Genomic DNA, 24301 nt, shown 5'->3' with positions numbered 1-24301 from the left:
ACAATTATATAGTAGATTGCAGCGCTAGATAGCAGAAAAGCCGGTAATTCAATTGCCAGCTTTTGCTATCTCCTTCACAAACCCAACAGGATATGAGACATGGTTTACTTACAGTAAACCATTTCATATCCCTTATTTTATTACGTATTCTTGACTACTAATGTAAGATGTGTCCGTGTGTAAAATTTGGGAGCTCTAGCTGTTAAAACAAAGGGTTAAATCACGGGAAGAATTGGCGTGGGCTCCCGCGCAGTTTTCTCCGCCAGAGTGGTAAAGCCAGTGACTGAGGGCAGATATTAATAGCCTAGAGAGGGACCATGGTTATTGCGCCCCCCCCCCCCCCCCCTTGCTAAAGACATCTGCCTATTCTGGCACTTGGCCACTCTCTTCCCACTCCCGTGTAGCGGTGGGATATGGGGTAATAAAGGGTTAATGCCACCTTGCTATTGTAAGGTGACATTAAGCCAGGTTAATAATGGAGAGGCGTCAATAAGACACCTATCCATTATTAATCCAATACTAGTAAATGGTTAATAAAACAAACACACATTAGGAAAAAAGTATTTTAATGAAATAAAGACACAGGGTGTTGTAATAGTTTATTATATGTTGTGAATTCTGTTGTCGAACTCCCTCCTGTGGTCGTGAATGGTACTTCGGCGTGTTCTGTCCATGGACTCCCTCTGGTGGCTGTGAGTGGAGCTGCTGCTTCTGAGGTTCCTTACACAGGTGACGTGGTTTATCCTTTGGTTGGCTGCTCTATTTAACTCCACTCAGATCGTTACTCCATGCCAGCTGTCAATGTTCCTGCATTGGTTCAGTTCGCTCTTGGAGCTTTCTGGTGACCTGTCTACTTCAGCAGAAGCTAAGTTCCTGCTAGTTATTATTTGTTCATTGTTTCCTTGTCCAGCTGGATATCATGATTTTGCCTTGCTAGCTGGAAGCTCTGGGATGCAGAGTGGCATCTCCGCACCGTTAGTCGGTGCGGAGGTCTTTTTGCACACTCTGCGTGGTCTTTTGTAGTTTTTTGTGCTGACCGCAAAGATACCTTTCCTGTCCTCTGTCTGTTTAGTAAGTCTGGCCTCCCTTTGCTGAAACCTGTTTCATTTCTGCGTTTGTGACTTTCATCTTTACTCACAGTCAATATATGTGGGGGGCTGCCTTTTCCTTTGGGGAATTTCTCTGAGGCAAGGTAGGCTTTATTTTCTATCTTTAGGGCTAGTTAGCTCTTAGGCTGTGAAGAGGCGTCTAGGGAGTGTCAGGAACGCTCCACGGCTATTTCTAGTTGTTGTGATAGGATTAGGGGTTGCGGTCAGCAGAGCTCCCACATCCCAGAGCTTGTCCTGTGTGAGTTTAACTATCAGGTCGTGCCGGGTGCTCCTAACCACCAGGTCCATAACAATTATACTCTCAATCCAATTGAAGACCCTTGTCACCTGAAACAAAGTTAACATAAAAAAACAACAATATCCCATATCTTCCGTCGTTCAGTCTTGTCCCACGCTGTAAATCCATCTGAAGGGGTTAAAGATTTTTACAGCCAGGAGCTCTGCTAAGCTGTGCTCCTGACTGTAAAATCTGGGGAATGAATGGAAGCAGGGGAACGTAGCTACCTAGACTTGCGGTGCTGCGTTCCCTGCTGGCATAACCTCATATGAACTCGAGCATGAGAAAATTATTCAGAAAAATACCCACGCTAGAGTTCATATGAGGATATGCCACCAGGGGGCGCAGCATCGCAAGTCTAGGTAGCTACGTTCCCCTGCTTCTCATTCATTCCCCACTTTTTTCAGTCAGGAACACAGCTGCATTAGCAGGCTCCTGGCTGTAAAATTATTCATCCCTTTCAGATGGATTTACAGCGTGGGACATGACTGAACGACGGAAGGTATGGGATATTGTTGCTTTTTTTTTTTTTATTTTCATTTTGTTTCAGGTAACAAGGGTCTTCAATTGGGTTGAGAGTATAATAAACTATTACAACACCATGTGTCTTCTTCGTGACCTTGGGATTTTCCTTTATTCCGTGTTCGTTTTTCGCTCCCCTCCTTCCGAGAGCCATAACTTTTATTTTTCCGTCAATATGGCCATGTGAGGGCTTATTTTTTGCGAAACAAGTTGTACTTTTGAATGACATCATTGGTTTTAGCATGTCGTGTACTAGAAAACGGGGAAAAAGTCCAAGTGCGGTGAAATTGCAAAAAAGTGCAATCCCACACTTGTTTGTTGTTTGGCTTTTTTGCTAGGTTCAATAAATGCTAAAACTGACCTGCCATTATGATTCTCCAGGTCATTACGAGTTCATAGACACCTAACATGACTAGGTTATTTTTTATCTAAGTGGTGAAAAAAAAATCCAAACTTTGCTAAAAAAAAAAAAAAAATTGTTCCATTTTTCAAGATCTGGGGTCAGTTGAGGGCTTATTTTTTGCGTGCCGAGCTGGAGTTTTTAATACCATTTTGGTGCAGATATGTTCTTTTGATCGCCCGTTATTGCATTTTAATGCAATGTCGTGGCGACCAAAAAAACGTAATTCTGGCGTTTCAAATATTTTTCTCGCTACGCTGTTTAGCGATCAGGTTAATGCTTTTTTTTATTGATAGTCCGGGCGATTCTGAACGCGGCGATACCAAATCTGTGTAGGTTTGATTTTTTTTTTTTTTTTTTTTTTTTTTAAATATTTTGAATGGGGCGAAAGGGGGGTGATTTAAACTTTTAGATTTTTTTTCACTTTTTTTTTTCTTTTTTTTTTTAACTTTTGCCATGCTTCAATAGCCTCCATAGGAGGCTAGAAGCTGGCACAACTCGATTGCCTCTGCTACATAGCAGCGATCATTAGATCGCTGCTATGTAGCAGAAATGCAGGTGTGCTATGAGCGCCGACCACAGGGTGGCGCTCACAGCTAGCCGGGATCAGTAACCATAGAGGTCTCAAGGACCTCTATGGTTACTATATAAAAGCATCGCTGACCCCCGATGATGTGACAGGGTCAGCAATGCGCTCATTTCCGCCTGGCCGGAAGCGCTGGTTAAATGCCGCTGTCGGTGTTTGACAACGGCATTTAACTAGTTAATAGCGGCGGGTGAATCGCGATTTCACCTGCCGCTATTGCGGGCACATGTCAGCTGTTCAAAACAGCTTCTTACATTAGTAGTGAGGAATATGTAATAAAATAAGGGATATGAACTGTATGTAAACCATGTCTCATATCCTGTCGGGTTTGTGAAGGAGATAGCAAAAGCCGGCAATTGAATTACCGGCTTTTCTGCTATCTAGCGCTGTATGATATATATATATATATATATATACATACTCGGCGGGTGAGGGGGAGAGGGCGCTGAGGCATACTCACCTAGTCCCGGCGGTCCTGGCGCTCCCCCTGCCTGTCCCACGGTCTTAGGTGCTGCAGTTGTTCCACTGTTCAGCGGTCACGTGGGACCGCTCATTAGAGAAATGAATACGCGGCTCCACCTCCCATAGGGGTGGAGCCGCCTATTCATTTCTCTAATCAGCGGTGTCGGTGACCGCTGATAGAGGAAGAGGCTGCGGCACCGAAGACCGTGTGACAGGCAGAGGGAGCGGGACGCCGGGAACAGGTAAGTATGTCATATTTACCTATCCCCGTTCCACACGCTGGGCGTCGCTCCATCTTCCCGGCGTCTCTCCGCTCTGACTGTGCAGGTCAGAGGGCGCGATGACGCATATAGTGTGCGCGGCACCCTCTGCCTGATCAGTCAGTGCAGAGAGACGCCGGGACCGGACGCTGGGAGCTGCAAACAAGAGAGAGGAGTATGGCGTTTTTTTTTTTTTTTTTTTTATTGCAGCAGCAGCAATGGCACAGCTTTCTATGGCACAGCTATGGGGCAATACTGAACGGCGCAGAGCACTATATGGCAGCTATGGGGCAATACTGAACGGCACAGAGCACTATATGGCAGCTATGGGGCAATACTGAACGGCGCAGAGCACTATATGGCAGCTATGGGGCAATACTGAACGGCACAGAGCACTATATGGCAGCTATGGGGCAATACTGAACGGCGCAGAGCACTATATGGCAGCTATGGGGCAATACTGAACGGCGCAGAGCACTATATGGCAGCTATGGGGCAATAATGAACGGTGCAGAGCACTATATGGCACAGCTATGGGGCAATAATGAACGGCGCAGAGCACTATATGGCACAGCTATGGGGCAATAATGAACGGCGCAGAGCACTATATGGCACAGCTATGGGGCAATAATGAACGGCGCAGAGCACTATATGGCAGCTATGCGGCAATACTGAACGGCGCAGAGCACTATATAGCAGCTATGGGGCAATACTGAACGGCGCAGAGCACTATATGGCAGCTATGGGGCAATACTGAACGGCGCAGAGCACTGTATGGCAGCTATGGGGCAATACTGAATGGCGCAAAGCACTATATGGCAGCTATGGGGCAATACTGAACGGCGCAAAGCACTATATGGTACAGCTATGGGGCAATAATGAACGGCGCAGAGCACTATATGGCAGCTAGGGGGCAATACTGAATGGCGCAGAGCACTATATGGCAGCTATGGGGCAATACTGAACGGCGCAGAGCACTATATGGCACAGCTTTATATGGCACATCTATGGGGCAATAATGAACAGTGCAGAGCACTATATGGCACAGCTTTATATGGCACATCTATGGGGCAATAATGAACGGTGCAGAGCAGTATATGGCACAGCTATGGGGCAATACTGAACGGCGCAGTGCACTATATGGCAGCTATGGGGCAATAATGAACGGCGCAGAGCACTATATGGCACAGCTATGGGGCAATAATGAACGGCGCAGAGCACTATATGGCACAGCTATGGGGCAATAATGAACGGCGCAGAACACTATATGGCACAGCTATGGGGCAATAATGAACGGCGCAGAGCACTATATGGCACAGCTATGGGGCAATAATGAACGGCGCAGAGCACTATATGGCACAGCTTTATATGGCACATCTATGGGGCAATAATGAACAGTGCAGAGCACTATATGGCACAGCTTTATATGGCACATCTATGGGGCAATAATGAACGGTGCAGAGCACTATATGGAACAGCTTTATATGGCACATCTATGGGGCAATAATGAACAGTGCAGAGCATTATATGTGGCACAGCTTTATATGGCACATCTATGGGGCAATAATGAACGGTGCAGAGCACTATATGGAACAGCTTTATATGGCACATCTATGGGGCAATAATGAACAGTGCAGAGCATTATATGTGGCACAGCTTTATATGGAGCATCTATGGGGCAATAATGAACGGTATGGAGCATCTATTTTTATTTTTGAAATTCACCGGTAGCTGCTGCATTTTCCACCCTAGGCTTATACTCGAGTCAAAAAGTTTTCCCAGTTTTTTGTGGCAAAATTAGGGGGGTCGGCTTATACTCGGGTCAGCTTATACTCGAGTATATACGGTGTGTGTGTGTAAAAATTGGACAGCACTCGCATGGTGCGAGTGCTGTGCAATTTTTTTTTTTTCTCACACCCATTGACTTACATTGGCGAGTCTCGTCCGAGAATCGCAGCAATACGCAGCATGCTGCGATTTTTTTTTTTTTTTCTCAGTCCGATTTCAGCTGAGAAAAAAATCGCAAATGAAAAGACACCTATTGAATAACATTGGTCCGAGTGCAATCTAATTTTTCTTTTTATCGGATTGCTCTCGTCCGTTTTCCTTGCAAGTGGAAATGAAACCTTAGAGACACACCTGCGGATGTATTTTAATGCACACCTGAAACACACTGCTTCTTTGTGTAGCATCATGGGAAAGTCTCAAGACATCAGCAAAGATATCAGGAAGAGAATTGTGAACATGGCTAGCTCATCCTTGGGTACAATTTCAGGATACCTGAAGGTGCCTGATTCATCTGTACAAACAAGATGGGCATGTCCAGCCATCATACCACTCAGTAAGCAGATGAGTTATGTGTCCTAGAGATGAACGTGCTTTAGTCCGCTATATGCATGTCAGCCCAAGGACAAAAGCAAAAGACCTTGTGAAGATTATGGCAGAAGCTGGTAAGATTGTATTAATATCCAATGTGAAATGAGTACTGTATTGACATGGGCTAAAAGGCCACTCTGCCAGGAAGAAGACATTACTCCAAAAGAAACATTAAAAAAAGGCAGATTAATGTTTCCACATGCACACAGGAACAAAGACCTTATTTTTTTGAAGACATTGTTCTGTTGTCTGATGAAACTAAATGTGAACTTTTTGGGCATAATGATCATCGTAACATTTGGAGGAAAAGGGGAGAAGCTTGGAAGCCTAAGAACACCATCCCAACTGTGAAACACGGGGGTGGCAGCATCATGATGTGGGGTTGTTTTGCTGCAGGAGGGTTAGGAGCACTTTGCAAAATATCAGCCAGGAAGTAAGCTTGGGTGGAAATGGGTCTTCTAAATCAGGGGTCCCCAACTCCAGTCCTCAAGGCCCACCAACATGTCATGTTTTCAAGATTTCCTTAGTTTTGCCCAGGTAATAATTGCATCACCTGTGCAATGCAAAGGAAATCCTGAAAACATGACCTGTTGGTGGGCCTTGAGGACTGGAGTTGGGGACCCCTGTTCTAAATGGACAATGACCTGAAGCATACTGCCAAAATTGTAACAAAGTTGCTTAAGGATAACAAAGTTTTGGAGTGGCCATCACACAGCCCTGATCTCAATCCTATTGAAAATGTATGGGAAAATCTGAAAAGGCAGGTGAGAGCAAAGGCGACCTACAAACCTGGATCAGTTACACCAGTTTTGTCAGGGGCAATGGGCCCAAATTCTGACCAACTATTGTGAGAAGCTTGTGGAAGGATATCACAAACGAGGCTCCTCTACTTGATCGTGAGGTGAACTGCCTAGGTAGCCAGAGCGCAGGGGGTTAAATACCTGCACTGAGCCTCCTAAATTTAGCACAGGCAATGAGAATCTTGTTGTCAGGCAGATTTTCATACACATTATCCTGTGAGGAAACCTAACAAAATCATGATACAACCATATATCCCCTTAACCCCTTTATGACCCAGCCTATTATGACCTTAATGACCGGGCCATTTTTTGCAATTCTTACCAGTGTCCCTCGCTTGGAATGCTTCAACGAATCCTAGCGGTTCTGAGATTGTTTTTTCGTGACATATTGGGCTTCATGTTAGTAGTAAATTTAGGTCAATAATTTTTGCATTTATTTGTGAAAAAATGGGAAATTTGGTGAAAATTTCACAATTTTCAAATTTTGAATTTTTATTCTGTTAAACCAGAGAGTTATGTGACACAATATAGTTAATAAATCACACTTTCCACAAGTCTACTTTACAGCAGCACAATTTTGGAAACAAAATTTTTTTTTTGCTAGGCAGTTATAAGGGTTAAAATTTGACCAGCGATTTCTCATTTTTACAACGAAATTTACAAAACCATTTTTCTAGGGACCACCTCACATTTGAAGTCAGTTTGAGGGGTCTATATGGCTGAAAATACCCCAAAGTGACACCATTCTAAAAACTGCACCCCTCAAGGTTCTCAAAACCACATTCAAGAAGTTTATTAACCCTTCAGGTGTTTCACAGCAGCAGAAGCAACATGGAAGGAAAAAATGAACATTTAACTTTTTAGTCACAAAAAATAATTTCGGCTATAATTTTTTTATTTTCTCAAGCGTAAAAGGAGAAAGTGGACCCCGAAAGTTGTTGTCCAGTTTGTCCCGAGTACGCTGAAACCCCATATGTGGGGGTTAACCACTGTTTGTGCACACGGCAAGGCTCGGAAGGGAAGGAGCACCATTTGACTTTTTGAATGAAAAATTGGCTCCAATCTTTAGCGGACACCATGTCGCGTTTGGAGAGCCCCTGTGTTCCTAAAGATTGGAGCTCCCCCATAAGTGACCCCATTTTGGAAACTAGACCCCCCAAGGAACTTATCTAGATGCATAGTGAGCACTTTAATCCACCAGGTGCTTGACAAATTGATCCGTAAAAATGAAAAAGTACTTTTTTCTTTTTTTTTTTTTTCACAAAAATTTTCTTTCAGCCTCAATTTTTTCATTTTCACATGGGCAACATTATAAAATGGATGCTAAAATTTATTGGGCAATTTCTCCTGAGTGCACTGATACCTCATATGTGGGGGTAAATCTATATTTGGGCACACGGCAAGGCTCAGAAGGGAAGGAGCGCCATTTGACTTTTTGAATGGAAATTAGCTCCAATCTTTAGCGGACACAATGTCGCGTTTGAAGATGCCCCTGTGTGCCTAAACATTGGAGCTCCATCACAAGTGACGTAATTTTGGAAACTAGACCTCCCAAGGAACTAATCTAGATGTGTGGTGAACACTTTGAACTCCCAAGTGCTTCACAGAATTTTATAGCGTAGAGCTGTGAAAATAAAAAATCATTTTTTTCCCCACAAAAATAAATTTTTACCCCCAATTTTTTTTATTTTCCCAAGGGTAACAGGAGAAATTAGACCCCCAAAGTTGTGCAACTTTTCCTGAGTACGCTTATGCCCCATATGTTTGGGTACACCACTGTTTGGGCGCACGTTGGGGCTCGGAAGGGAGGGAGCACCATTTGACTTTTTTGAACGCAAGATTGGCTGGAATCAATGGTGGCGCCATGTCGCGTTTGGGACCTCCTGATGTGCCTAACCAGTGGAAACCCCTCAATTCTAACTCAAACACTAACCCCCAACACACCCCTAACCCTAATCCCAACCCTAACCATATCCCTAATCCAAACAATAACCCTAACCACAACCCTAACCCCAACACACCCCTAACCCTAATCTTAACCCTAATTCTAATCCCAACCCTTACTCTAATTCCAACCCTAAGGCTATGTGCCCATCTTGCGGATTCGTGTGTGTATTTTTCAATACCGTTTTTCCACTGTGTTTTACCTGCGGGCTTCCTGCGTTTTTTGTGTGGATTTCACCTGCGGTTTTACACCTGCGGATTCCTATTGAGGAGCAGGTGTAAAACGCTGCGCACAAAGAATTGACATACTGCAGAAAATGTAACTCGGCATTTCCGCGCGGTATTTTCCGCACCATGGGCGCAGCGGATTTGGTTTTCCATAGGTTTACATGGTACTGTACAACACATGGAAAACTGCTGCGAATCAGCAGCCAAATCTGCACCATGTGCACATACCCTCGCCCGAACTCTCTCATTCTCGCCCGAACTCTCTCATTCTCGCCCGAACTCTCTCATTCTCGCCCGAACTCTCTCATTCTCGCCCGAACTCTCTCATTCTCGCCCGAACTCTCTCATTCTCGCCCGAACTCTCTCATTCTCGCCCGAACTCTCTCATTCTCGCCCGAACTCTCTCATTCTCGCCCGAACTCTCTCATTCTCGCCCGAACTCTCTCATTCTCGCCCGAACTCTCTCATTCTCGCCCGAACTCTCTCATTCTCGCCCGAACTCTCTCATTCTCGCCCGAACTCTCTCATTCTCGCCCTAACCCTAGGGGAAAAATAAATAGATTTTCCTTATTTTATTATGTTCCCTACCTATGGGGGTGATAAAGGTAGGGGGTTATTTACTATTTTTTTTTTTATGTTGATCACGGTGATGGGCTCTATCACCGTGATCAAAATGTACCTCGGGAATGAATGAATCTGCCGGCTGGCAGATTCGGCGAGCGCTCTGCGCATGCACCCGCCATTTTGGAAGATGGCGGTGCCCATCGCTAAAGACGGATGGACACCGGGAGGGATGCCGGGACTCGGGAGGTATGAGGGGTGCGAAAACGGCAATATATAATAGTTTAAATGTATCACATGATCCTACCAAAATCTTGAGAACATAGCGTAAGCAGGAATTAAAACATAACTTTTAATGTATAACCAAATAAAGGAATATATTAAATAAACTGTCACCCAAAAAAAGTGTATCGATAAAAAAAGTACTACTGGGTATACCCTGTCAGGGGACGTGCCATACAAAATTTAGTACTTATTCAAGATTTTTGTGCAGACGCTGGCAGTGGTCCAGTGTCCTATCACTCAACCCAAGGTACCTGATTAAATGGTGATAATGCCTATAGAAGAAGCATTTATCAAGTGCCAATACAGATAAACAGATAGCCTTGGTTGCATTAATATTAGCAGTTATCACAAAGCAAAGGGAGGGGTAAGATCAATTGGAAAAGACATGTACACAAATTTAATATTGGAACAATCTCACCAATTGCTGAGGATAGGTAAGGTGGAGCCCCAATTCGATTAGGTGGAGAAATCCTTCAAGCCACAACATCAGGAGACAATTCCCTGTCAGTCCCAGGGGGGCTATCAATAAATCTCAATCCCCGAGCTCCTGCCCTTACAAGGACAGTCCACATCTACCCCTAAAGGTACCTTCACATTAAGCGACGCTGCAGCGATACCGACAACGATGTCGATCGCTGCAGCGTCGCTGGAGAGCTGTCACACAGACAGCTCTCCAGCGACCAACGATGCCGGTAACCAGGGTAAACATCGGGTTACTAAGCGCAGGGCCGCCCTTAGTAACCCGATGTTTACCCTGGTTACCATCGTAAAAGTAAAAAAAACAAACACTACATACTTGCCTTCCGCTGTCTGTCCCCGGCGCTCTGCTTCCCACACTGACTGTGAGCACAGCGGCCGGAAAGCAGAGCAGTGACGTCACCGCTCTGCTTTCCGGCTGGCCGACGCTGGCACAGGATGCAGGAGGAGTGCAGAGAAGCAGAGCGCCGGGGACAGACAGCGGAAGGTAAGTATGTAGTGTTTGTTTTTTTTACTTTTAGGATGGTAACCAGGGTAAACATCGGGTTACTAAGTGCGGCCCTGCGCTTAGTAACCCGATGTTTACCCTGGTTACCAGTGAAGACATCGCTGAATCGGCGTCACACACGGCGATTCAGCGATGTCTGCAGTGAGTCCAGCGACGAAATAAAGTTCTGGACTTTCTGCAGCGACCAACGACATCACAGCAGGATCCTGATCACTGCTGCGTGTCAAACACAACGATATCGCTAGCCAGGACGCTGCAACGTCACGGATCGCTAGCGATATCGTTGTGAAGTTGTTTAGTGTGAAGGTACCTTAAGGTATAACATGCCTTGCTTGCATGGGAGATAAGGTGCTACAAATAGTTACCACCCTCTATACTAAACTGCAGTGATAGGACACTGGACCACTGCCAGCGTCTGCACAAAAATCTTGAATAAGTACAAAATTTTGTAAGGTATGGGGGGTGGGATCGGACGATGGAGGGCGCAGGACAGGACGGGGGGGGCGGGGCGGAGGATCATGGTCTCCAGCCATGGCCACAGATATTGCAGCATCGGCTATGGCTGGATTGTAATATTTCACAAAGTTTCATTGGTGAAATATTACAAATTGCTCTGGTTGGCTGTTTCACTTTCAACAGCCAATCAGAGCGATTGTAGCCACGTGGGGGCAAAACCACCCCCCTGAGCTGAAGTACCACTCCCCTTGTCCCTGCAGGTGGGGTGAAATTTGAGTTAACCCTTTCACCCGATCTGCAGGAACGCGATCATTGGCACCGACTTTCATGACACATACGCTGTGTCACAGGTCAGGAAGGGGTTAAAGAGACAAAGAAGAGAGGGAGTGGGGAAGAGGGAGCTGAAAGCTACACAGAATAAAGTGACAGAAGTTGGGGGAGGGCATCTCTCTCCCCCTCTCTCTCCCGCTCGGGAAAGGTTTATCCTGATTTCATGTCAGATATTGAGAAAACATGCATTTTTGTCTTTTTATATAGTATATGTGCACTTCTGGTTTCATCTGTATGTTTAACCCCTTAGTGACAGAGCCAAATTTTTTAAATCTGACCAGTGTCACTTTGTGGTACGAACTCTGCAATGTTTCAACAAATCCCAGTGATTTTGAGATTGATTTTTTTCGGGACACATAATACTTTATGATAATTTTAAACTTAGGTCAATATGTTTTGTGTTTATAAAAAAAAAAAAAAAAAAAATTTGAGAAAAATGTTAAAAAAATTAGCAATTTTCAAACTTTGAATGATTATCCCTTTAATCCAGATGGTCATACCACAGCAAGCATTAATACATAACATTTCCCACACGTCTGCTTTACATCAGCATCATTTGTAAAATGTTATTTTATTTTGTTAGCATTTTAGGAGGTTTAAAAATGTAGCAGCAATTTTTCATTTTTTCAAGGAAATTTACAAAATGTATTTTTTTTTAGGGCCTTATCCATGTTTGAAGTGACTTTAGGGGTCCCATATATTTAGAAAACCCCAAACGTGATGCCATATTAAAAACGGCACCCCCTGACATAATGAAAACTGCTGTCAGGTAGTTTATTAACTCTTCAGGTGCTTTACAGGAATTAATGCAAAGTGGCATGATAGGAATGAAAATGTGTATTTTTACCACCTAAATGCCTCTAACTTCTGAACAGGTTACTACAGCAATCAGACTCTAAGGCCGCTATTTGGTCGTGAATTGCCATTGCAAACATCAGGACCACAAAATCAAAATCTGAGGGCACCAGTTTGGATAAAGAGGAAGCCCCCACACACTGTTAACAATTACTAATGATGTAGTCACTATTTACAGCAGCATCTAAGGGGTTAAACAGATTTGGAAGGTGCAAACACTGAACGTGGCTGATGCAGCAAGTTGTCAGGTACAGTGTACAGCCGACAGATGCTGGATTGTTACCTGTATGGGGAGGCTATTCTCTTATATCTCAGGTCAGTTAAAAGACATATTGGCGATCATTAAGGGGTTAAAACTAAGGGAAACACCCTAATCATAATGGGTAAAGGGGAGCCTCGGCAGATGACCATGCAGTTAGTGGGAAAAAAAAGCCACAAAGCAATACAAACACCAGTCCCGGTATCACCGCCATAGGATGACCATATAGTGGTAGATACCCGGTGTGTGAAACATATTGGAAGTTACACTATAGGTATAGAGAATCACCTAGAAGTCACTTTCTGCTGGAGTTACTCACTTTTCGTAGGTTTTAAATCTGAAGTAGTTGGCATAACTTCTGCAAAGAAACCTTTTGACTTCACACTTCCAGCCCCGTGCCCCATCTATTCCCAGCCCAGACATTCCTCATCCTACTGATATCCCAGCGCTGAGCTGGCTGCTGCTGTGTTTCTCCCTGATTCTGCACTTGCTTTATGGCAACAGCGCTCATCTTACTTCCACACATAGTAGTGTCCCTTGCAAAGTAAAATTCTCTCTAGATGGTAAAATTGCTCCTTCAAAAATATGAATGCCATTTGTGAGTGCCCTAGAAAGTAATAATGCCTTCTGTAAGCCGATTTGATGCTTGCAATGTACTATCTGCCCCTATAGTGTAAAGATACCTCTTAAATGTCCGCTTAGCATTTCATAATAACAACCCATGAATCCCCACATACTATAATAGCCTCTGAGTTTCCACACAAAAAAAGTAATAGTGCTTCAGAGAAGGAAAAAAAACAAACCTAAAATTTAAATATCTATACACAGCCCCCCCCCCCCACCCAATATCATGGCATCTCTATGTCCCCAACGAACAGTATGATGGTCCCACAGCCCAATCACACAGTATGATCATCATAGCTTCCACACAGTGTCAACTCCCCCATAGAGCCCCCCACACAGTATGATAGCCCCTCATTAGTCTCCACACAGTATAATGCCCCAACACACTGTATGATGCCCCCATAGCTGTACTGCCTATTAAAATGAAACATTCCCATCCTGTGCTCTCCTAAACCTGGATCTTGGCGAGTCTACACTGTAAAAGTCACAATGCTCAGGCCATCACCACGTCGCTCTACCCATGGCCAGTACTTTGATGTCCTGTGCACCACCTACTGTTCTGTTGGCTGCAGGCCTAGGGCAGCCTGTAGAATGGAGCGGTAGGACAAGGAGACCTTGTCTGTCTGCTCACCACACAAGTGGAGAATGAAGCACATTTCTCTAAGGTATATACTTATAACTAGTGTTGAGCATTCCGATACCGCAAGTATCGGGTATCGGCCGATATTTGCGGTATCGGAATTCCGATACCGAGTTCCGATATTTTTGTGATATCGGGAATCGGTATCGGGATTTAGATTAATGTGTAAAATAAAGAATAAAAATAAAAAATATTGATATACTTACCCTCGGACGGGCCCTGGTTGTCACCGCTGTAATCGCCATGTTTTCCTTCCTATGAATGAGCTTAAGTACCTTCGATGACGTCGCGGCTTGTGATTGGTTGCTGAGCGGTCATGTGACCGCTCACGCGACCAATCACAAGCCGCGACATCATCGAAGGTTATTAACAAGCTCATTCATAGGAAGGAAAACATGGCGATTGCAGCGGTGACAACCAGGGCCCGTCCGAGGGTAAGTATATCAATATTTTTTATTTTTATTCTTTATTTTACACATTAATATGGATCCCAGGGCCTGAAGGAGAGTTTCCTCTCCTTCAGACCCTGGGAACCATTACGGATACCTTATGATATTTGTGTCCCATTGACTTGTATTGGTATCGGTATCGGCGATATCCGATATTTTTCGGATATCGGCCGATACCATCCGATACCGATACTTTCAAATATCGGACGGTATCGCTCAACACTACTTATAACCTTGTTTTTTATATATTTGCCTGTACTATTGGGTTTTTTGTTATTGTTTTTTTGTTTTAATTTTGCAACCGTGAGTCTTTTGATACCTTTTTATCCTAGAGGTAGATCAGAATGAAGTAGAGGGTTGTGTAGTATATAAGCTATAATATATGAAGAATAAGTATAAAGTCTATAAATTGCAATCGTACATTTATTTTCTTTTTCCTTCAAGGCAAGTCGTTGGCTATGGAAAAAGTTGAAGCCTCACCCTTTACCCAGTGGGTCCCTGCCCTGTCCTCGTCTCGGGCACAGTTTTTCACTCCATGGCAATAAATGTTATTTATTCGGTGGCCTTGCCAATGAGAGTGAAGACAACAATAACAATATTCCCAGGTATATTCTGATTCATGTTTTTCAAGGCATCATTTATCCTCTGTCCAGTGACGTGCATATGTCAGCGCTGTCCTTTTGTCTTGTTAATCCGCTGGTATTGGGAGTCCAGCCGTGAGATGGACGATAGTGTTCAAGGAGTTGAAGCAAATATAGGATTCTCCTTTCATATGCAGTATTTGTAAGCATTGGGGCTCATTCATGGACATGTGCATGTGCTTTGTATATTTTTTTTATGCTGGATTGAACGCATGCATGCGCTATGTTCACACTTTGTTTTTTGGGGGGGTTTTTATGCCATTTTTCAGCTGTCACTCCTGGTTTTTTTTTTTTTTGTTTGTTTTTTTTTCAGCATTTTTTTTCACCCATAGAATGCAATGGGTAAGTGCTAAAAGGCAGCAAAAAAATGCTGGATTCAGATTTTGCTGCGTTTTTTTGTGTATTAAAAAAAAACTAAAAAGCAGGTACATCTTTGTGTAACACATTTATTTTTGTGTTTTATAATGTGTATACAAAGGAAAAAAGGAAAGGGAAACAATTCAGCTCACCAGTTTGAAGCAGAAGTCCTTGTGTGCAAGTTTGCTCAGGAACAAAAGTCGTGATTGACTCAGAATGAAATTCACGCAAGGAGGTGCCTGGATCAGAGGCGTTGTCCACTACAGAAAAAAAAAAGGAGGAAGTAAATCTCCAGCGTGAAACTTGGTTAAAAGTTCAATTTATTTAGACAAATCCATTAAAATCCTTGTTTCATAGTGGTACAGCAAATGATGGGGTACATATGACCAACGCGTTTCGACCTGTTAAGGTCTTAATCATGGTACTGTGGGAATGCTAGCTGCCGGGATCATCTCGAGCATCGGTAACGCTGCGCGGGACGCTGTAAGGTAAGAATATTGTTTTTTTTTTTTTTTTTAATAATAATTTTTAACATTATATGTTGTTAAAAGAGCGAGAGAGATTTTCCCTGACTGGAAATTCTTCCGCGCATGCTCAGTTTAAAAAGACTACATCCTTCGCTGGATTCCTGCTTTTGACAGTCAGCGATGGATCCTGCGCCCATAGGCTTCCATTATAGCCAACGACGGGCAGCGCACGATGCGTCGCTGAGTGATTTTCCGACGTGCAGAAAAAAAGTTCCTCTGAATGTTATCTCTGCCCGATGGACCGCTATTTTCCGACGGATCCAGTGCACGACGGATGAAATGGATGGCCGTCCGTCACAATCCGTCGCTAATACAAGTCTATGGGACAAACAGGATCCAGCAGAAAAATTTGCTGGATCCTGTTTTTTCAAAAATCGACGGATTTCGACAGGAGCTAAAAGATGGAAGTGTGAAAGAGGCCTTAAACAGGGCTGGTTAGGGAGGGAGTTTAATCACAAATGGCTGAATGGTGCTGGATTGGAGGGCACAGGGGGTGGGGAGATTTCTGACAGGTTCCCTTTTTAAGGTCTTCCCACCTACCTCTAACTTTGTCATTGGTGCCAATGTACATCATGACCTCTGGGTCCTCCCCAGCTCCTCACAGTAACCTGTCAGCCCGATCAGCTATGTGCAGAACTCTAGCACCAGGAAGACAATACATCATTCAGTGATACCTGTTTTTGTGACAGCTTGCGCTTTTGTTTTCCCGAATAATGGAGTCCTCCTCTACCAGCACCTGTCTGCCCTGCTCTGAATTCATCTTTTACTCTAAAGCCGGATTCACACGTCTGTGTTTTACGGTCAGAGTACAGACCCGATGCTTCAACTGGGCACAGGTGTCCTGTCCTGGGCTCAACAGCCACAAATATGCCTATGTAGCTGCCATGTTTGGCTCAGGAAACCCGTGGCCAGTCCGTGCATCACCGTCTATAGTCAGATAACGTAAAACAAATTCATGAAACTGGCCTATTGTGCCTATGTGAACATGCTTTGACTTGTCATTGTGTTATTGCTTTCCTGTTTAGGCTGTGGTACTTAAAGGGACATTATCAAGATTGACATTTCATCCACCAGTCTTGGTGCAAGAATAATTAAGGGGTGTAGTCCTCTTAATGGATTGTGTGCACCTTTTAGGCCATGTGCACTCGTGGAGTATGAGGTTTTTTTTAGCCTCAGTTTTTGTAAGCCAAAACCAGGAGTGGGTGATAAATGCAGAAGTTTTGCATATGTTTCTATTATACTTTTCCTCTGATTGTTCCTCTCCTGGTTATGACTTACAAATGCTGAAGTAAAATACTGACCAAATGCTCAACGCGTGACAGTGGCTTTAGACTGTCAAGAACCTGAAATGTATGCAAGCTATGAGCATCACTCTCCATGTAAATCATAATGAATCTGGCGGGCAGTGGTCGTCTTTGCCCTCCTGCTAAACCTCACCCACTTTTTCAAATAAAAATGGCAGGTCCGACAAAAAACATACAACAAAAGTGTGAATTTTTGCACAGATACACATAACGCACACCTTTCAATATATGGCTCTTCTCTATAAAGGCTATGGGATTTGTCAGCGCTACAGAAATTAAAAATGTACTATTGTCTATCAACTGAACTGTATTGTGATTTGTTTGCTCCTATACGATACGATACGATACACTTTATTGATCCCGTGGGAAATTATGGTATCACAGCAGCACGACTTAAATCATAAAGGAATTACATAGTTGACATGACAGTGGAGTTGACAGAAGAACATTATACATTATACATTAGAATAGGACATACACAACGAGTGAACTGAAATGTAGAGAAATAAGTAGACATTCACCTTGGTGGTTTAACCCTAGTGTTATTGTTGTACATTCCCATGGCAGTTGGCACAAACTATTTCCTATATTTTTCCTTCTTACACCTCAGAAGTATAAGCCGGTTACTGAAGGTGCTTTATTGTTCATAATTGCCACACACTTTTTCAGAGTTCTTTTCTCCACTACCTCCCCAAAAGAGTCCAGATTACAGCCCACAGCAGAACTTGCCTTCTTAATAATCTTATTCAGCTTATTAGCATCAGAGGCCCGCACACTACTACCCCAGCACGTGATTGCAAAAAAGATGGCACTTGCCACCACAGATTGGTAGAACATTTCTAACATTTTGCTACACACATTAAAAGACCTCAGTTTCCTTAGGAAATACAATCTGCTCATCCCCTTCTTGTAGACAAACTCTGAGTGGCATCTCCAGTCCAGTTTGCTATCCAAATGGACCCCCAAATATTTGTAACTCTCCACCTGCTCTACCTCCTGACCAGCAATAGTGATCGGTAAGCATTCCAACTTAATCCTGCTATAGTTGGCCACCAACTCCTTGGTTTTCTTAACATTTAGTTGTAGATAGTTACCATTGCACCAATCCACGAAATTCGACACCACCCTTCTATATTCCTCATCCCCCTGATCTCCCCTAATACATCCCACAACCACAGAGTCATCCGAAAATTTTTGAAGGTGGCAAAGTTCAGATTTATACTGAAAGTCTGAATTATACAGTGTGAATAGAAAGGGCGCAAGCACCGTTCCCTGGGGGTCACCTACACTGCTCAATAATCTGCTTGACACCACTGCTCTCATCTGTACAAACTGTGGCCGATCTGATAGGTAGTCAGTTATCCAATTTCTCATCCCCTCCTCAACCTTCATATCAGTCATCTTTTTGTGTAGTAAAAGTGGCTGCAGGGAGTTAAATGCACTCGAGAAATCGAAGAACATCGCTCGCACCGTGGTTCCGTCAATCTCCAGAAATGAATGTACCCTATGTAACAGAGAAAGGATAGCATCATCCACCCCCAATCTATGTCGGTAGGCAAACTGAAGGGGATCGATAAAAGCGTTAACCCTCGGTCTTAAGTGAGCAAGCACTAATCTTTCCAAGGCCTTCATAGCATGAGATGTTAAGGCTACAGGACGATAGTCATTTAGGGTTGCAGGAGAAGTCGTCTTGGGTACCGGCACCAGACAGGAAGTTTTCCATAACACTGGTACCCTCTGTGTTTGTAGACTTCCATTAAATAGGCGTGTAAAGACAGTACACAGCTGGTCTGCACAAACTTTAAGGACACGTGAGCTGAGCCCATCAGGTCCTGCAGCTTTACCAATGTTAAGTGACTTAAACTGCCTCCTCACATCATTTTCGGATACTCTAAAATTAGTCTGCTCATCCTTCAATATCGATGTTGCAGAATTTGCACCCAGTTCCCATCCACTATCAGTTGGTATTACACATGTACTGCTAAATCTGTTGAAATACTGATTCATCTCATTAGCCTTGTCCATTGTTCCTCGATCATTTTCAGGCCTCAGCTTAAGCCCAGTCAGTAATTTCATTCCTGACCAAACTTCTCTGGTATTATTGTGGGACAGTTTCTTTTCAAGTTTAATTCTGAAGGCTTCCTGGGCCTCCTTTATTTTATGCTTCAATTCATGCTGTATACAATATTTTTTATTTTTTTTTCATAAGGCTACTAAATAAAAAAACAAACAAAACAGAATGCAAACAAAAAATGACATGGGGATGATGTACTTTGCATTTATTAACTGTAGAGTCTGCAAATGCAAAGTCCATCTTCAAAAACTTGAATTGTGGATTAGAGTCTAATGTAAATGATTTAGTTTAATCTGCTCATTTTCTTCTTCACATGTAAGGTATCTAAATGACTTCTATGAGCTTGAGTTGCGTCAAGGAAGTGGAGTTGTGGGCTGGAGTATACCTCAAACCAAAGGTTCCCCTCCTACAACACGGGAGTCCCATTCAGCAGTAATATACAGCAAGAAAGATCGTGGGAAATCAAAGCTATATATATTTGGAGGAATGTCTGGAAGTCGACTCTGTGACCTTTGGGAACTTGACATTGGTGAGATATCTGCAGATTCGTACCTTGTCTGGTACAGGAGAAGCAGCACTCAGGCTTTCTCTATGATTTTTGGTAGCAGCTAAACAGCTTTTTACATGAAAATATAGAATGAAACCGTCGACAACAGTATGTCCTGAGCGTCCACCATATAGCATGGCACACAAGATACGACAAAGCCGCTCTAATTAACTGGTTGTTAATTTCATAGTCCGGACTCACTTGGCCCACTGGCTCCTGTGCAACCAACCTCATTGCAAATAAATGCCTACAATCCAGCGATGCTTATAGAGTCTTACTTCCTCAGAATTGAACACATTTTTGGTTCATTTTTTTAGCCCAATTTGCCATCTACCCTGATTATATAAGCATACATTTGCACACAAATAAGCAGCTTTTTTGTGGTTAATTGTTGTCTACCTCTGACAACCGTTCAGAACCATGAAGAGACAATGGAAGAGATGTATCAAAACTGCCTCAGAAGACAACTGGATAGCTGGTCATGGTATGACATCAAGTTTCACTTGTCAGCTTTCAGAGGCCTGAGAGTTTGTCTTGATTTAAGTTTGAGTCCTACTTTACACCCCAAAATTGAAAGAAGGTTGGTAATCTAGTGCCTCTTATTCAAGTAGCGAGAGCCACTGCTGGCATGGCTTTGATGGCCTCTTGCCATGTATTGTGCACATCCTTTTGTTATTAGGACAGGTGCACAAAACCTGACAAGCGGCTGTCGATGCCATGTCAGGAGACCACCAATACTTGACATGAGGTCAGAGTATTGTGGAGACAGTCAACTTCTCTGTGTCGGATATTAACATCTTCTAGAAACCCTTCTTTAAGATGAAGCGCTGACAGCACCATTTGTCCCATTTTTGGTAGTGAGGCACCTTTCTGGACACATTTGCATATTCCCTAATTAAAATGCTTGTCCATGTACTCTGCAATGTCAGCTCTGATTTTACAATTTGTGATCTTTTCATAGTTAATGCTTTTCTATGCTTCCTGTAGAATCTATGACATGGAGTAGTCCGGAGACCAAGGGAGTATTGCCTTTACCCAGAAGTCTTCATACCGCCAATGTTATAGGAAATAGGTAAGCTCCGCGTTCTACATAGACTTAGTGGTCATCTTCAGTCGCTTTGTAAACAGCAGCAAAAGAAACTAAATACACAACTACATTTGTGTGTATTTGTAAGTTAAGGCAGTGGTCCACGTTCCATTATCTTTTTATTTTACAATGGTCCCGTGATATTGAGATCTTCACATGGTATCCCATTACTGGGGCCTTCAGAGATCCGCTGCAATCTGAAGGGAGACCCAGGACCAAGTGTTCAGTTCCTTCCCTTATAATTTGTTTGCCTTTACATTATGTGAACGATTACTTTTTTTTTTCTTCTTTCAGAATGTATGTTTTTGGTGGCTGGGTCCCACTGACATTAGACAATGTTAGTCCTCAAGAGAGCCAATGGAAATGCACCAACTCCTTTTTCTTTTTGGATCTGGGTATGTATTATTCATTTGGTAACATCTTGTAACTCGGACCTGTACTTTTTATATGTTCTGTATGCTTTTATATGCGGTTTGGTTGTGCAGGTATACATAATGACTGACTTTTTTTTTTTTCCCCCTGAACTCATCTAGACTCCATGGAATGGATGTCTTTAATGTCAGACTCAACAGAAGATCGGAAGGATTGGCCATGGCCTAGAGCCGGCCACTGTGCAGTCACAATTGGGAAACGATTATATATCTGGAGTGGAAGGGATGGTTACAAGAAGGCATGGAACTGCCAAGTTTGTTGCAAAGACCTTTGGTACATTGACACAGGTAGTTGCAATGCCATTACTGTTGTTGCTTTTTTTTAATTAATAAATTATATACTTTATTTATTCATGATAAGAATTCTTTTGTGTTAAAGTGGTTCTCCAAGCATGCAATTTAAGTGTTTGTTTTTTTTTTTTTTTTTTTATTTATACATTCAAATTTTTGTAAATGGATCAGTACATGATAGATGTGTGAGGATGCTGGTAGGCTAATTATAGAAGTGTAAGGCTGGTTTCACATTTGCGGTTGTGTCCGCAGCGTTTCTGACGCATACATCCGCATGCGTCTTGATTTCCTATATTTAACATTGTTGACGCAGGTGCATGCGTTTGCTTACGCATGCGTGTTTTTGCGGTGTGCGGCGGGGATCGGCTAATGCACCATGTTGCAATTTTTGAGGTGAGAAACTCGGAAAAAATGCAGTCACTGAATCCAATAAAAATATCTTTATTACAAACCACTAAAAAGACATACAAAAAGGCCAAACAGATAGTGAAAATGGGGCCAGCAGATGACAAAGCAAATGCCGCAGGCAACATGAAAAAAGCAGTCGCCCAAGGTATAGTGACCCCGGCAAAACTCCGGAACCAACCAGATGGTGTAACAGGGCACATACCAAACCACAAATCAACCACACAGTATCATAACGGTATCAGCTGTGCTATAACATGAGGTTACATGGAAACCCAGGTAGTACACATAGGTGGGGTAGAAGAAATGTGGACGCCAAAATAACTGTGCATAATACCTGCTGGAGAGGGTCCGGGCCAGTGCAGGGGACACGGGACACCCCGACGCGTGTTTCGGTGAATGTACCTTCCTCAGGGGGCGCATGGCGTCAGCTGGGCAAGGACCGGGTATTTATACTAAACCGCAGTATCCACAGCGCCATGCGGCGCAGCCTCCGTCCGCCTCGGCGTCCGTCCAGCAGACCCGGAAGTGCGTGGGGCCCCACGCAAACCGGAAATGCATAGCGATTGGCCGGGGCGGCAGGAGAGAGGCGGCGCAAAGCAGCACCCCTTTGTTTTGTTATTATTATTATTATCTTTCCATGTATTGTTCTCCCCAGGGGCTAGGTTTGTGCCGTTAAGGTATCTCTATTAGTCGCTTGTGCCCTTTTGATCCTGCCCGTCCTTCTGCCCAGTTTACAAACGGCCGCCGTATGCTGTTTTACGCAGCGCGCATGCGCCGCCTCTCTCCTGCCGCCCCGGCCAATCGCTATGCATTTCCGGTTTGCGTGGGGCCCCATGCACTTCCGGGTCTGCTGGACGGACGCCGAGGCGGACGGAGGCTGTGCCGCATGGCGCTGTGGATACTGCGGTTTAGTATAAATACCCGGTCCTTGCCCAGCTGACACCATGCGCCCCCTGAGGAAGGTACATTCACCGAAACGCGCGTCGGGGTGTCCCGTGTCCCCTGCACTGGCCCGGACCCTCTCCAGCAGGTATTATGCACAGTTATTTTGGCGTCCACATTTCTTCTACCCCACCTATGTGTACTACCTGGGTTTCCATGTAACCTCATGTTATAGCACAGCTGATACCGTTATGATACTGTGTGGTTGATTTGTGGTTTGGTATGTGCCCTGTTACACCATCTGGTTGGTTCCGGAGTTTTGCCGGGGTCACTATACCTTGGGCGACTGCTTTTTTCATGTTACCTGCGGCATTTGCTTTGTCATCTGCTGGCCCCATTTTCACTATCTGTTTGGCCTTTTTGTATGTCTTTTTAGTGGTTTGTAATAAAGATATTTTTATTGGATTCAGTGACTGCATTTTTTCGGAGTTTCTTATGTGGTTTTGGCAGTTATCCATATAGTCCATGCTTGGTAGGTGTATGTTAATTCACTTATTACATTTACATTGTATTACGCCTCTACACCACCAATGTTGCTCATTAGAATACTACTGTATAATTTTTGAGGTGGCAAATTTCCGTCAAATATGTGCAGGCATGCGGATGAGTGCGTTAAAAAAAACGCATTACTGTCTATGGGAACGTATGTTTACTTCGGACTGCGCATGTCCAGGACCTGATTTAGACACGCCCATTGAGACACGCCCTCCTGGAAATATCGAACGCATGCGCATAAAAAGTACAAACGCATGCAAAAACATTTGCATGCGTTTTTGCATGCTGTTGCGGACAATACACTGCGGACTCAACCGCAAATGTGAACCTAGCCTAAGATTCATGCATCTTTTCTAATAACTGACATCCTGTGTCAGATGTTTTTGCACATACCCTAGGATTTCACATGAAAATAATCTTGGATAGTAATTTCTCTGAACTGGTAAAATATGTACTTGGAACCAATCAGATGTCCGTTTTTCTCCTGTGTTCTATCCTTGTTTATTACTGATACATGCCATTTATAGTCTATAGGTCTGTTCACATGCATGTTTTTGGGTTTTTTTGTCTGCAAAAAAAATAAAACAAAAATAAGACTTGTGCTTTTTTAATCTGATTTACAGCTTAAACTTACCCATTAAAATCAATGTGTCTATAAGAATAACGGTCAGTGCATGATGCCATCTGATGATCTGTGGGTCACCAAAGTGCTGTTCCTTCTTTTATTTTTTATTTTTAAGTTTTTTCTATTTTTTTTTTTACCTATTAGAAAAACTGATGTCACCCTGA

The 24301-nt window shown here is 43.5% G+C and overlaps 1 protein-coding gene across 3 annotated transcripts in view; it reads left to right on the top strand.

Annotated features, from left to right (window-relative positions):
* Positions 1 to 24301, top strand: part of HCFC2 (host cell factor C2) — a 114199-nt gene that overhangs the window by 41811 nt on the left and 48087 nt on the right. For all 3 annotated transcript variants that reach the window (XM_069764225.1, XM_069764226.1, XM_069764227.1), the window contains exons 3-7: positions 14853 to 15013; positions 19632 to 19840; positions 20846 to 20930; positions 21240 to 21340; positions 21479 to 21664. In XM_069764225.1, coding sequence (XP_069620326.1) covers positions 14853 to 15013; positions 19632 to 19840; positions 20846 to 20930; positions 21240 to 21340; positions 21479 to 21664 — 742 coding nt within the window. The remainder of the gene's footprint in view (positions 1 to 14852; positions 15014 to 19631; positions 19841 to 20845; positions 20931 to 21239; positions 21341 to 21478; positions 21665 to 24301) is intronic.

The sequence above is a fragment of the Ranitomeya imitator genome, chromosome 4, assembly GCF_032444005.1.
Source record: "Ranitomeya imitator isolate aRanImi1 chromosome 4, aRanImi1.pri, whole genome shotgun sequence".
Lineage (NCBI taxonomy): Eukaryota > Metazoa > Chordata > Amphibia > Anura > Dendrobatidae > Ranitomeya > Ranitomeya imitator.
The sequence above is the reverse complement of the archived record's forward strand: the minus strand, read 5'-3'. Positions and strand labels throughout refer to the sequence as shown.